This window comes from Lissotriton vulgaris, chromosome 1_1 (genome assembly GCF_964263255.1).
Source record: "Lissotriton vulgaris chromosome 1_1, aLisVul1.2, whole genome shotgun sequence".
Taxonomy (NCBI): domain Eukaryota; kingdom Metazoa; phylum Chordata; class Amphibia; order Caudata; family Salamandridae; genus Lissotriton; species Lissotriton vulgaris.
Genome location: NC_141685.1, coordinates 16,464,464 through 16,478,632, shown reverse-complemented (window position 1 = coordinate 16,478,632; position 14,169 = coordinate 16,464,464). Strand labels below are relative to the sequence as shown.

The 14,169-nt window shown below is 50.8% G+C and overlaps 1 protein-coding gene across 1 annotated transcript in view; it reads right to left on the bottom strand.

The window, feature by feature from the left end:
- Positions 1–5,607: 5,607 nt before the first annotated feature.
- The window catches only part of LOC147736975 (uncharacterized), a 260,978-nt gene continuing 252,416 nt past the window's right edge, over positions 5,608–14,169 (bottom strand). Inside the window, exon 6 of the mRNA XM_086954532.1 lies at positions 5,608–7,043. Within this exon, the coding sequence (XP_086810658.1) occupies positions 5,872–7,043 (1,172 nt within the window). The 3' untranslated portion in view covers positions 5,608–5,871. The remainder of the gene's footprint in view (positions 7,044–14,169) is intronic.

Sequence of the window (14,169 nt, the reverse complement as noted above, 5' to 3'; positions counted from 1 at the left end):
AGACCCATCGGGGTCCCACTGGGTCTATTGGGACAACGTTCTCCTCTACAACGAACAAAAGCTTGCCGAACTTGGGGCCAGCCGGGTGCTGGTGGTCCCCCTCCGGTTCAGAGATTTCCTCCTGAACCTGGCACACGATGTGCCCCTCGCCGGGCATCTGTAAATGTAAATGTAAATGTACAGGAATTTATATAGCGCAAATCACCAACCGGTTTCTAAGCGCTTGCTTAGGGAACCCGTCCTGGTATTCCCCTGTGAGATAACCCCGGCAGGGTATCCACAAGGTGAAAGCCAGGCATCCCGCCACGAGGGGCCGGGGCAGGACAAAACATACAGCCGCCTACTGGCCAAAAATGAGGAATGATGTGAACAATCACTGCCGGACGTGCCCAATCTGCCAAGCCAGCGGGAAGAGCGGCGGGAAGCACAAGGCCCCCCTTCAACCATTCCAGTCGTCAACACCCCATTCGAGCGGGTGGGGATCGACATTGTGGGGCCCCTGGAGCCCCAAACCTCTCAGGGTCACCGTTTTATTCTCGTCCTGGTGGACTATGCCACCCACTATCCCGAAGCCATCCCTCTCCGGACCGTGACGGCCCCTGTGGTGGGCCGGGCGCTGATGGGGATCTTCTCCCGGTTGGGCTTCCCCCGAGAGGTCAGTGACCGGGGTACAAACTTAATTTCCCGATACATGAAGTCCCTGTGGCAACAATGCGGGGTCACGTACAAGTTCACGACCCCCTACCACCCCCAAGGGAACGGACTGGTGGAACGTTTCAATTGCACCCTCAAGGGGATGATCATGGGCCTGGAAGAGCCCTTGCGGCGCCAATGGGACGTGTTACTGCCCTGCCTCCTCTTCGCCTATCGGGAGGTCCCTCAGAAGTCCCTGGGGTTCAGCCCCTTCGAACTATTGTACGGACACCCCGTCCGGGGTCCCCTCAGCCTGGTCAAAGAAGGCTGGGAGGTTGCAGCCCAGGAGGCTCCCCCCGACGTATAACGGTACCTCCTAACCCTCCGAAACCAGACTCGGCGGTTCCGGGAACTTGCCAAGGACAACCTCGAGGCCAGCCAAGAAGAGATGAAACGCTGGTATGATCAAAACGCCTCTTCCATTGAGTTTGAGCCGGGCCAACAGGTCTGGGTCATGTCCCCGGTCGAACCATGCGCCCTCCAGGACAAGTGGACTGGGCCCTTCAAAGTGGTGGAGCGCAAGAGCCCTGTCACCTACCTGGTGGACATGGAATCCCCCAGAAACCCCCTCCGGGTCCTCCACACCAACAGGCTCAAACCTCACTTTGTCCGAACAGAACTTAGCCTCCTGATGGCTACTGATGGCGGGCCGAAGACTACTCCGAGCCCCTACCGGACCTCCTGAGCACCTCCGAGAAAGACGGCTCCGTGGAGGGAGTCCCCCTCTCCTCCGCCCTGACTACAGAACAACGCCAAGACTGCCAAAAACTGTTGAGGCAATTTGCAGACTTGTTTTCTCTCACCCCCGGAGTCACCCAGTGGTGCGTCCACGATGTCGACACCGGGGACAGCCCGCCTGTGCGACACCGGGCCTACCGAGTTCCCGACCGAGTTCGGACCTGCATTCAATCGGAAGTCTCCAAGATGCTGGCTCTGGGGGTAGTCGAACCCTCTGACAGTCCGTGGGCCAGTCCCGTCGTCCTGGTCCCAAAAGCCGCCGCCCCGGGCGCCTCTCCCGAACTAAGATTTTGTGTAGACTACCGGAGATTGAACGCCGTCACTCGGACCGATGCCCACCCTATTCCACGGGCCGCTGAACTGATCGACCGCCTAGGGGCGGCCCGCTACCTAAGCACATTCGACCTAACCTCCGGCTACTGGCAGATCGGACTCACGCCGGGCGCCCAAGAGCGCTCCGCTTTCTCAACCCCCGATGGCCACTACCACTTCAGGGTGATCCCCTTCGGGATGAAGAACACCCCCGCAACGTTCCAGAGACTGGTGAATAAGGTGCTGGAGGGGCTAGAAGAGTTCAGCGCCGCATATCTGGACGATATTGCGGTGTACAGCCTCCACTGGGCCGAACACCTCCAGCACCTCCGGGAGGTCTTGGCGGCCCTCCTGCGGGCCGGACTGACCATAAAAGCCAGCAAATGCCAGATCCGCCACGGTTCCGTGACCTATCTGGGACACCAAGTGGGGAGCGGCCAGGTGGCCCCCCCAACTCAAGATCGATGCCATCTTGGCCTGGGAGCCCCCAGTCACCCAGACAGCAGTCAGAGCCTTCCTGGGGCTCACTGGGTATTACCGGCGCTTTGTGAAGAACTATGGGAGCATTGTGGGCCCCCTCACCGAACTCACTTCCAAGAAGCAGCCACAGATGGTGCACTGGACACCCGAGTGTCAGGCCGCCTTTGAGACCCTAAAGACAGCGATGTGTACCGCCCCTTTGCTCCAAGCCCCCGACTACATCCGGGAATTCATAGTCCAAACAGATGCCTCCGAGCACGGTGTCGGGCGGTTCTTTCCCAAATCAACGCCGAAGGAGTTGATCAACCGGTGGCCTTCATCAGCCGACGTCTGCTGGCCCGAGAGCAATGCTGGAGCACCATTGAACGAAAGGCCTTCGCCGTGGTGTGGGCCCTCAAGAAACTCCGACCCTATCTCTTCGGCACCTACTTCCGGGTGCAAACTGACCACCGACCTCTGCGGTGGTTGATGCAGATGCGAGGGGAGAACCCAAAGTTGCTGCTTTGGTCCATCTCCCTACAGGGGATGGACTTCACTGTGGAACATCGCCCCGGCAGCGACCACGCCAACGCCGACGGCCTGTCCCGCTTCTTCCGCCTCGGCGAGGAGAATCCCCAAGAAGATGGGTGACTCTCCCTGCCTTCAGCTGGGGGGGGACGTGTGTTGGACCCGGCATCATGGCGTGGTCCCCCTCCTTCCACATGGCAGGCCCTGGACGACATCGACCCCTGTCCTCCGGCCTGAAGCTACCCCTCTCCAACCTTCACGAGAGCCGCCACTCCTGGCGACCCCCGGCTCTCCCCCTCCGGAACACGGCGACCCCTACTCACCCCACACTGCTGGTCCGACCCCTATCCCGGGCCCCCTGCTCAGGCTCCGACTCCATTTTGGACCCTCCACATCCGGCCCCGTGGCCTCTGCCCGACCCCGGCCCCAGCGATGCCCCGACATCGAGGCACCAAGATCCGGCCAGGTGGTAAAACGGCCACTTGACTTCGATGGCCCTCCAGCCGTCCCCGGACGCCTGGTTTTGATCGCCCTCCGGCCTCCCTGGGCGCTGGCTCCACCCCCCTGCGGGGTGTCTGGACACTCTCATCCCGGCCCCTCTGACCCCCAGGCGCGAGGGTCCGGACATCAAAGGACTCCAGATCTATATCTGGGGCAGCTCTGGACTGGGTGGGCAGTTGTATCCTGGAGTCGAGAGACCCTGAGAAGAACTCGCGACTTTGAACCCTGAAACGGTCTTTGGAGTCCTGCTGGCGCTGCCGCGGCCCGACCTCCCTGAAACCGTCTTTGGAGCCCTGCTGGCGCTGGCGCTGGCGCGGCCCGACCTCGCTGAAACCATCTTTGGAGCCCTGCTGGCGCTGCCGCGGCCCGACCTCGCTGAAACCATCTTTGGAGCCCTGCTGGCGCTGCCGCGGCCCGACCTCGCTGAAACCATCTTTGGAGCCCTGCTGGCGCTGCCGCGGCCCGACCTCGCTGAACCATCTTCGGAGCCCTGCTGGCGCTGCCGCGGCCCGACCTCGCTGAACCATCTCGGAGCCCTGCTGACGACATCGCGGCTCGACCGTGCGGAACCCCCAGCTCGAGGACCGCGATCTGAGGGTAGGGTATCCCTGTGCCAGGCTGGTACTAAGACTGTCCCGCTACCCTATTCCCCCAGTTACCGAGACATTAAGGACCCCTCGATCCGATTGTACATATTGCTGAAAGAACCTGCCTTGATTGCTGATAAAGACTCTAAGAATCTATCCTTGTGTGGTGTCCATTTGTAGTGGTGTGATTGCTCGGCTGTACGATTCTAGGAGAGGAACCTCGCCAGCAGGCCTCTCGACGGCGCTCGGCCAACTCCAGAAGGAAAGGTGCGTCTCGGGGTGGTCGGCCAGACAGCTTCTGCCTCCCCCTAGGATCGCCTTTCTAACACTATCTATTAGCTCCAGTGCGCATTTGGCAGCGCAAGCAGCAGTACGCGAATAATAGTGTAGTCATGTTGGTGTCCGGTGGGATGGGCTCGATAGGAGCTGTAGACGCCTCGTGATTAAGCAGATTGAGAAAATGGCAGGGGGGCATATTGGGGGCCACAGCAGGTGAAAAAGTTAGGCGGACGGAGACATGGGAGCCTCAAAGTCATACAATATTGCCAGAGACCACAGTATCTGGTCAGACGGGCAGATGGTTGCGACTTAAGGCAATGGAGAGCTTCTCTCACTCAGAGAGCTGGCTGCCCAAGGCTCAGGCTGGTAGGAGGGCAGAATGAGAGTTGCAGCAGCGACTCCACCGGAGTAGCGATGTCGGCGCTGCAGGGTTTTCATGAGATTGCGAATATTGGAGCCAGTTCAAATAGGCAGAATTATTTGTCGGGTGCACAATAGTCATATCCCCTCACCCACCTAATTTCAATATGGCAGGCTCCATCATTCCTCAGGGGGTGATCGCCCCCTGGCGCTAGGTCACGTAGGGTAGAGTAAAGTGGTGCCTATGACCTTGCATGTAAATGAAAATGTAAATGTATGTGTCTTGTAAAGCGCACTGCTGCCCTGAGGCGTCGTGGCGCTGTAGACCGCTGGGGAACCCGTCCTGGCTATCCCTGTGAGATGGTCCCTACTGGGTATCTCCAAGGTGAAACCAGGCATCCCCGGCAAATGTGGGGGGCCGTTGTAGAGATGAGGCAAGCTAATGCCCAGAGTTGCTGAGTGTGATCCCTGGTTAGAGTAGGCACCGAGGCGAGAATTATGGAGTCCGCTGACCCTGGTCCACGACCCTGCCGCGTCGGGAATTGAACCCTGGTCCTGGGCCGTTCTCTGCTTCTGGGTCTGCCGCCTTTAACCAGCATTCCACCCCACTCTCAGCTGGGCTATCACTCATGGAAATTGTAAAGAAAGCGGTATCCGCCTTGGGCTCTCACATCGAGCTTTGCGTGGTTCGGGGTCTGGACAGGCGTCATGAAGGAGAATAGTGCGGGAGCGAGGAGATGGGCTCAACACGGACCTCTGGCTGTTCAGGATGATACAGAAAGATAGGTGTAATTGTTTCAGTTGTGGTTGTGCACAGGAGGGTGGCTTCTGTAGGGATTTATACTGCGAGTGATCCACAGCCGGGAACTTCTTAGAAGCCCGACCTTCCAGCGGCCATCTAGCATGACTTGAATGGAGCATTTGTCGTGCTTTAGAAATCTCTTTTTACTGCAGTGCTCTGAGAGAGCTGTGACCTAGGGAATTCTCTAGCAATGTTGTAAATTATTCTTTTGTAAAGCGTTTTTACCATCATTAGTGGTAAACCCATGAATTCTTATATGAAGTTGAGGATCAGTTAAAAAGCCCAGTCCTCGTGAAAATTCACTTGTGATGTTGTAGAGGTCTTTTGTCAATGTTGGAAATATGGTGTCATAGAAGGCTCTTTTTAACAAACCTCTTGCCGCATTCTGTGTATACAAATGGCTTCTCACTCGTCTGGAACGTCTGGTGACAGTGACGATCACGTATTCATCAAGCTCTTCATATAGTGAGGGCACGAAAATGGCTTCTCATCCATGTGAACTCTTTGATGATAGAGAAGGTGTTTCTCATGCATTACTCAACACATTTCAAGCACAACAATGGTTTCTCACCTGTGTGAAATATCTGGTGAAGTTTTAAACTTGTGTGCTGATTAAAACTCCTTTCCTAATGATTGCATGAAAGTGGCTTTTTTGTGGGTTCTCAGGTGACAATGAAGAATTGACCTTTGCCTAAAGCTTTTTCCACACTCAGTGCAATCAAAGGGCTTCTCGCCAGTGTGGATTCTCTGGTGACGTTCCAACTCTGACTTATACAAACATCTCCTTCCACACACGCTGCAGAGAAAGGGTTTCTCAACTTCACCCTTGTGGATTTTTAGGTGGCGTTTGAGTCCTGTTCGGGAAGTAAAGCCCTTCCCACATTCAGTACACGGAAAGGGCTTCCAATCATTTCGAACTCTCTGGGCTTGTTGATCTTCTGATTTAGACACAAAGCTCTTTCTAAAATGGATTCTTTGATGACGCAGAAAATCTGACCTGTAAACAAAGGTCTTTCCACACTCGCTGCAGGGAAAGGGTTTTTCACTTGCACCCATGTGGGTTTTCAGGTGGCGTTTGAATCCCGTTAGTTGAGTAAAACTCTTCCCACACTCGCTGCAGAGAAAACGTTTCTCGCTTACACCACTGTGGCTTTTCAGGTGGCGTTTGAGTGCCGTTTGGTTAGTAAAGTTCTCCTCACATTCAGTACAGGGAAAGCGCTTCTCATCATTTTGAATTGTCTGGTTTTGTTGAACGTGTATTTTAAACGCAAAGCTCTTCTTAAAATGGATGTTTTCGTGACGATGAAGATCATACTTGTACGCAAAGCACTTCCCACATACGGAGCAGGGAAAGCGTTTCACAACCTCGCCTGTGTGTATTTTCAGGTGACGTTTAAGCCCTGCCTGCTGAGTAAAGGTTTTACCACATTCATTGCAGGTAAAGGGTTTCTCACCGGTGTGACTTCTGTAATGAAGCCGAAGAATTGACAAATGAGTAAAACTCTTCTGACATTCAGTGCATGAAAATGTCTTTTCACCAGAATGGGTTTTCTGGTGCCGAAGAAGATAGGATTTCTGAGTAAAACTCTTCCCACAATAGGTACAAGGAAAGCGCTTCTTTTCTATATTATATTTCTGATGGTAAAGACGATTCCCAGTTCTTTTAATTTCCTTTTTACCATCCATGAAGACAGTTCGCTTGTCATCAATTTGAAGCATTTGGGTCCTGCTTTCATTACAGGTAGTGGACTCTTTCACAAGTATACTTCCCAAGTCTGACAAACCTGACGTAGAATGAAAAAGAAATTATTAGGAAATGTATAGTTTTCTAAATTAAGCAAAACAATATCTTATTTGCCACTTGTGAAAGAGGGACAGTCCCTATTACAGATAAGCAATCAATGACAGTCAAGTAGCAGAAAGAAGTCACAGTGGTCTCCGACGGGCAGGTGCCAGCATGTGCACTGAATGAAAAATGTTAATCTGCCCCATTACTGCCAAAAGTCAAGAAGTCCAACTGAAGCAAGTGCTGGGAACCTTGAATGACAAATATGTACCAGTCCGAGAAATTACTTAAAAGTGGCCAGTGGTGTAAAAATGGCATGATTTTAAGGAGGCTAAAGCTCAAAAACAGCCAATCTTTTATCCAACAGAAACAGATTCCTCCGAATAGATGACAGCCTGGTTGTCATCATGGGAGAATCATTTTGTAGTTACTATGTTCTGTTAGTCAGGAGTCTTTTAAATGTTTTAAAAGCATCCTACAGGATTACCTGTACCTTTTAAATTTGGCCACAGACAGTTTTATTCATATTCCTGAGAACATACTATCGATAAGATATACAATACTTTAGTTTAGACCCCTCAGCTGTTGTTTGGTTTGCACCAGTCACCTTCAGCCATAGCTTGTGGAAAATGTAATATAAACGTAGAGCACTTAGCACATTCACATTTTTCAGTGGTGAATAGCAAAGGGGTTTATCTCCTACATAATGAAGCAGCTTCCCACACCACCAGTCTGCATCTCCACTAGTCAGACTCTGCAGAAGTGTAGAGTAGTTAGAGGGCTTTACTGGTGGATTTGGCGCCAGAGGTGGCAGCTCCAGAGTCAACCGGGGAGGACACCTGCCTCTGTAGGACACCTGCATGAGCTTGCTGGATGGCAAGTTGACGGTGGGCCTACTAAGGAGGAATTCTGCAAGGTGCAGAGAGAGTGCCCAACCCTAGAGGGCCTGAGGCAGCAGTCCAAAGCCCAGGCAGCTGGTGACATCTCTGGTGATCACCTTATTTATTGGGAAAACAGCCTCCTCTATGGTGAGCTTAGGGTGCCTGTGCATTGGGCAGTATGTGTGCTGGTGGTCCCTAATGTTACAGGGCCTTCCAACTGGGTTTGATCACAAGATGCACCTGGCAGGACTTCCTTTGACAAGCTTGTCACCCACTTTTATTGGTCCCGGATGAGCAAAGCTTCATTTGCTTTTTGTAGGACTTGTCTCACCTGCCAAGTCAGTGGTAAGACAAGGAAGAAGCACAAAGTTCATGTGACTCCCAAGCTTGAAGGTACTCCCTTTGAACAATCAATCAGGATTTGCATAATGTGGCTGCATCCCCCATGAGGGTCCAGAGGCGCTGCGAGATCACGCTGCCTGTTCCTCTATTGGTTGAACATCCAGGTCTTGAGGTCATTTCTGAACTACAGGAGCGATGGTGAGGCTCTGAGGTGCAGGCAGAAGGTGTATCAGGCCTAGGCTGCCAGGTGGGAGAAGGAGCGGCCTCCACTGTTCGTCCGGTGGATGTGTTGGGTGGCTGCTAGGGAGAGGAATTCGGAGTGGAGTTTCATGGTAGGTTAATGGAAATTCAATTGATTGTTGAGGTACGCTGGTCCTTTATTGTGTGTAGCGCCTTGTAAACGTGGGTGAGCAGCTTGAACTGGCATCTCTTTGCAACGGGTAACCAGTGGGGCTTCCAGAGGGGAGGGATGATGTGCGTCCATCTGGGGAGATCCAGGAGGAGTCAGGCTGCTAGGCTGCTATGTTCTGGATGGGCTAGAGTTTCGTCAAGTGTTGGGCAGTGATTCCTACGTAGAGGGAGTTGCCGTTGTCTAGTCTGATGGTGATGAGAGCTTGTGTGATCGTTCACCTGGTGTTAGTTGGGAGCCATCTGAAGAGATTCCTGACCATTCAGAGGGTGAGGAAGCAAACGGAAGTGATGGTGCTGACCTGCTTGTTCATGGATAGCTGGTCGAGGTTGATGCTGAGGATGCGGGTATGTTCGGTGGGTTTGGACCCAGCTCAGGTGGACACTAATTATGTTTCAGGGGGTATCCTTGTCTTTCTGAAGATGAGCACTTCTGTCTAGTCGGTGTTGAGTTTGAAACAGTTGTTGTTCATCCAGGCAGCCACATCTTTCATGCATCTTTGGAACTTGTCTTTGGTGGGCACTGGGTCGTTGGTCATGGAAAGGATGAGTTGGGTGTTGAAAGGGTGGGCATCAGCAGTGTGGGGACCATGGGTCCCAAAACCGCCTTGGGAAACATGTTTACCCTAGGTTTGGAGGACCATGCCACGTGCTACCCAGAGGCCATCCCTCTGTGGAACATAACTGCACCTGCTGTGTCCTTGATGGGGATTTTTACCAGAGTGGTTTTACCCAAGGAAGTGGTGTCAGACGGGCATTAATTTCATGTCCACGTACTTGAAGTCTATGTGGAAGGAATGTAGGGTAACCTATAAGTTCTCTACAACTTAACAACCCTAGACTAATGGGCATATTGAGAGATTTAACAAGACCTTCAAGGGCATGATTATGGGCCTACCGGAGTCCATAAAGCGGAAGCAGGACTTCCTCTTGCCATGCCTAATATTTGCATACAGGGAGGTAGCACAGAAAAAAAACAGGATTCAGCCCTCTTGAACTCCTCTATGGTTACCTTGTAAGAGGACCTCTCAGTTTAGTGAAGGAGAGGTGGAAGCAAGCTCCCAAGAAGCCCTCTCACAATCTGGTTAGCTACACACTAGCCTAACCTATAGGTTTTCCACACCTTAACACCTCCAGACTTAATGGGCTCATTGAGAGATTCAACAAGACCCTCATGGGCATCATTATGGGCCATACAGAGGCAATGAAGTGGGACGTCCTCTTGCCCTGCATATTCTTTGCATACAGGGAGGTGTCACAGAAAGGAGTAGGAGTCAGCCCTCTTAAACTCTTCTAAGGTCACCCTGTAAGGGGACCTCTCAGTTTAGTGAAGGAGGGGTGGGAGGAAGCTCCCGAGAAGCCCTATCAGTATGTGGTTAGCTACATGCTAGCCTTCTGCAACCAAATGCATAAGGTCTGGAAGAAGGCTTCCGATAACCTACAAGCTAGCCAGAAGGTGATTAAGCAATGGTATGAGGTGTAAAAAAACGATTGTTACGGTGGTCCATCTCAATACAGGGAATGGACTTTAAGGTGCAACAACGTCCCAGGTCAGACTACGCCAATGCTGATGGTATCTCTAGGTTTTTCCACCTTAATGATGAGAACTCCCAGGAGATTGGGTAGTCCCCTCCACTTTCAGCTGGCGAGGTGGGGGAGCATGTGTTCGACCGGTCAACCTTGGGATGGTCTTCCCCAATCCTTTTGCCCTCACCCCTCCTATTTTAGCAGATTTAATTTTAGCTGGCTTTAGGACTGTGCACACTTTAATACTGCTAGCCAGTGCTAAAGTGCTCTCTCCTAAAACATCACAGAATAGGCTTATACCCACTTGGCACATTTAATTTACTTGCAAGTCCCTAGAAGTGTGGTACCATAGGTACCCAGAGCCTGTAAATTAAATTCTACTAGTGTACCTGCAGCACTGATCGGACCACCCACTTAAACAGGCCTTCTAAACATGGCTCTGCAGCTTGTGTATGCAGTTTTAAACCACCATTTTGACCGGGCAAGATACACCTTTTTCCGGCCCCAACTTTCCATTTCATTACATATAAGTCACCCCTAAGGTAGATCCTTAACAGGCCATAGAGCATGGTGCAGTGTATGTAAAATGTAGTACATGTACTTTTAAGTTTTGCATGTATTGGTATTGAAAAACTTTTACATTTGTCTTTCACTCCTTCAAGGCCCACCTCTCCCATAGGATAACATTGGAGTTACCTTATTGCATTTATTAAGCTTTAACTTCTAATTGAAGGCAGGTAGACAGCTCAAGATCGGAGTCTAAAAAATTGCAATTAAAACCCTTCTTTAATTGTAAAGTCAGACTTTGAATTACAATTATGCAAATGCCACTATTAGAAAGTTAGTTTTTTCCTGCCTTGGTCATTTAGTGCCTGCTGCGGCAACAAATGATGGACGGAATCCTGAAAGAATCAAACATTCACCCCTAGTCAAGAGATCTGGGTTAATTCTATCTTTCTCTTGAGCACTACGCAACCCAAGTTTGGACCCAGCCATAAGCAAATCAGTCTTTACCCTGTTCCTCATGGGAACAGTCCAGCCCGAACTGCCAAGCCGGGTCCTCTCTGGACCGGAAACATAACACCCCTAACCAGTCAGGCTAGCTTGAAGGTAGCATCAAGTCCTACAAATTCAAGAGGACAAGTGGAAATCAAATACTCGAGAGACAAAAGACTAATTTACAAACAATATACCATGTAGTTTGTTGCATGTTTAGAAGCACAGAGTGTAGAGAGACACAGGTACTCTGGGACAATAGTAGGGCCTGAAATGAGGCATGTTAACATAGCAAGCGATATCCTGAGTATTGAGGGGATAGCGGAATAGGTGCCGGTGGTGAGGTACCAAGAACTATGCATCATATATTGTAAGTGTGGAATAGTGATTGGTTGACTGCTGCAGCCTTTAACATATGATGATGTTATGTTAGCAAGCACTTATAAAGCACGCATACACCCTGGGGTTTCATGGCGCTGATGCTGAAGACTCTTGCAACCGAGGCACTAGACATAGGCTTGATCGAATAGCCATGTTTTTAGGCCCTTTCTGAAACTGAGAAGATTATTGCAGCTTCTTAGTGTCAGGGGAAGGGAATTCCAGAGGTTAGGGGCCAGGTGGGAGAAACAACAGCCTCCCTGGTGTTTCCGTTTAAACGATGACGTGGTGAGCAGGGAAAGATGGGCTGAGCGGCGGGTACGCCGAGGAGTATACTTAGTGATGATGCTGTTGATGAATCTGGGACTTTTGCCGTGCAAGGCCTTAAAAGCTAAGCAGCAGGACTTAAAGGTTACCCGTTGGGATATCGGGAGCCAGTGAAGTTGTGTCCAGCTGACTGTCATTTAGGTAGTTTATAGACCAATCTGACCGCTTGGTTCTGGACCATTTGGAGTCTTCTTTGTAGGCCAAGAGGGAGACAAAGATAGATGGAATTAGAGAAGTCCAGACGTGAGAGTAGGAGTGCTAACATCACTTGTATTAGAGCTGAATGGGTCTACAGGTGTCTGATTTTCCGCTATTGGTGAACAGCGGAGGAGATCACTGCACCCACCTGACCGTGGAGCGAGAGGTCAGCGTTGATTATTACCCCTAAACTTTTCACAGAAAGAGAAGGGGAGGGGGAGGTCTGAGTTCTGCTGGCCAGAACTGCATGCCCCAACTTTCCTTACTGTTCCCGGGCAAGACCAACTCCATTTTGCCCAGGTTGAGCTTCAAGTGGTTCACATCCATCCAACGCTGGATGTGAAGCATGGTAGATTGAAACTCGAGTGCGGCATTGGGGGAGCCAAGAAGGAATATGATCTGAAGATTATCGGCGTTGTTAAAAACAGTAATGTTTCTGTTTTTGAGTGAGTAGATCAACGGTCTCAGATAGAGATTGAAGAGCAGCGGGGACAGAGAGGAGCCCTGTGGGGCCCGCAGTCAGATCGAAGCTTGGGAGCAGTGAAATTTCCAAGCCTTACCGCATGGGTACGGTCGGCAAGAAAAGATTTGATCCACCCCAGGGTTATCCACGCAGGCCTGCTTGCTCGACACGGTGCAACAGGATGGTATGGTCGACCGTGTCGAATGCTGGGACAGGTCGAGGAGCACCAAAGCTTGATGGTCACCTCTGTCAGCATTAGCTCTTAGGGTATCTAGAACTGCGAGGATCACAGCCTCTGTAGAATGTGCAGGACGGAAACCAGCTTGATTTGGCTCAAGGTAATCCGAGCCCTCAATAAAGCTAGATACACACCTGGCAACGTGGGCCTCTAGTATTTTGGCCAAAAAAGGGAGAAGAGAAATAGAGCGGTAAATAACAGGGTTGCTGGGGTCTGCTGCAGGTTTTTTTTATAAGGAGGACTACCGTAGCATGCTTGAAAGCATTAGGGACCTTGCCTTGGGCCAGGGATTCATTTAGAAGAGGGAGCACGCTCTGGGGAAGGTCGGTAAATATCTCTTTGGAGACGTGCGGGGCAGCAATTGCCAGGTGATCCCGATTTGATAAGGGTCATAAGTTCTAATAGCATTTTTGGACAGATGGGTTAGAGGGTATGTAAAGTGCAGCAGTTATTAGAGATATCATCCAGAGGTTTCCAGTTCGAGGTGTTAGGAAGACTAGCTTTAATAGACGAGATTTTGTCCAAGAAGAATGCGTTCAGAGAGTTACAAAGATCTTGGGTAGGGGCCGGAGTCGGTGAAGTTCTAGCATCATTGCATAGATCGTTCACGATTCTGAGGATTACTTTAGTGTTGTTATGAGCATTGACTAATTTAGAGGAAAAATAGGCCATTTTAGTCATTGAGATAATTTTTTTGTATTCTCTACAGGCCTTCTAGGAAACTAGGAAGTGGAAATCTTTAAACAAACTAGACTTCATCACAACTTTAGAGAAGACTTCTCCAAAGTTGTGATGAAGTCTAGTTTGTTTAAAGATTTCCACTTCCTAGTTTCACCTCCTGCCAGACAGGTGGATTTTTATGGCTGATAGAAATAATAGTAAAGTGTATCAAATGATGATCTGACCAAATGCAGGGGTAGATTAACGGAATGGAGAGTGAGACATGACCTGGTCCAGGATATGTCCCTTTTCATCGGTGGGATTGTGTAAGTGCTGGGTCAGGTTCAGATTAGATAAGAGTTCAGATAGTTCGACTTCATCAGGTCCCCCGGAGACGTCATTGAACCAGTAGTTCAAGTCCCCGACCAGGAGCACCTTGGAGTGATTAATCACGAGGGTAGCCAATTGTTCGCTTAGGGACAAGGGGAAAGTGGGCATTGCCTGTGGGGGGGCAGTAAATAAGAACCAACACCAAGGAGCCTGTATCCGTGTCCAATTTTATAACCATGTTCTCTACCTCCGGGAGCACGAGAGAAGACATGATAGTGAATTTCGGATTTTGTTTTAATTATGGCCGCCACACCACCTCCTACCTTACCAGGTGGCCCGTTGGCCGATAAGATGTAATATTCGGCGGGGAGGGCTG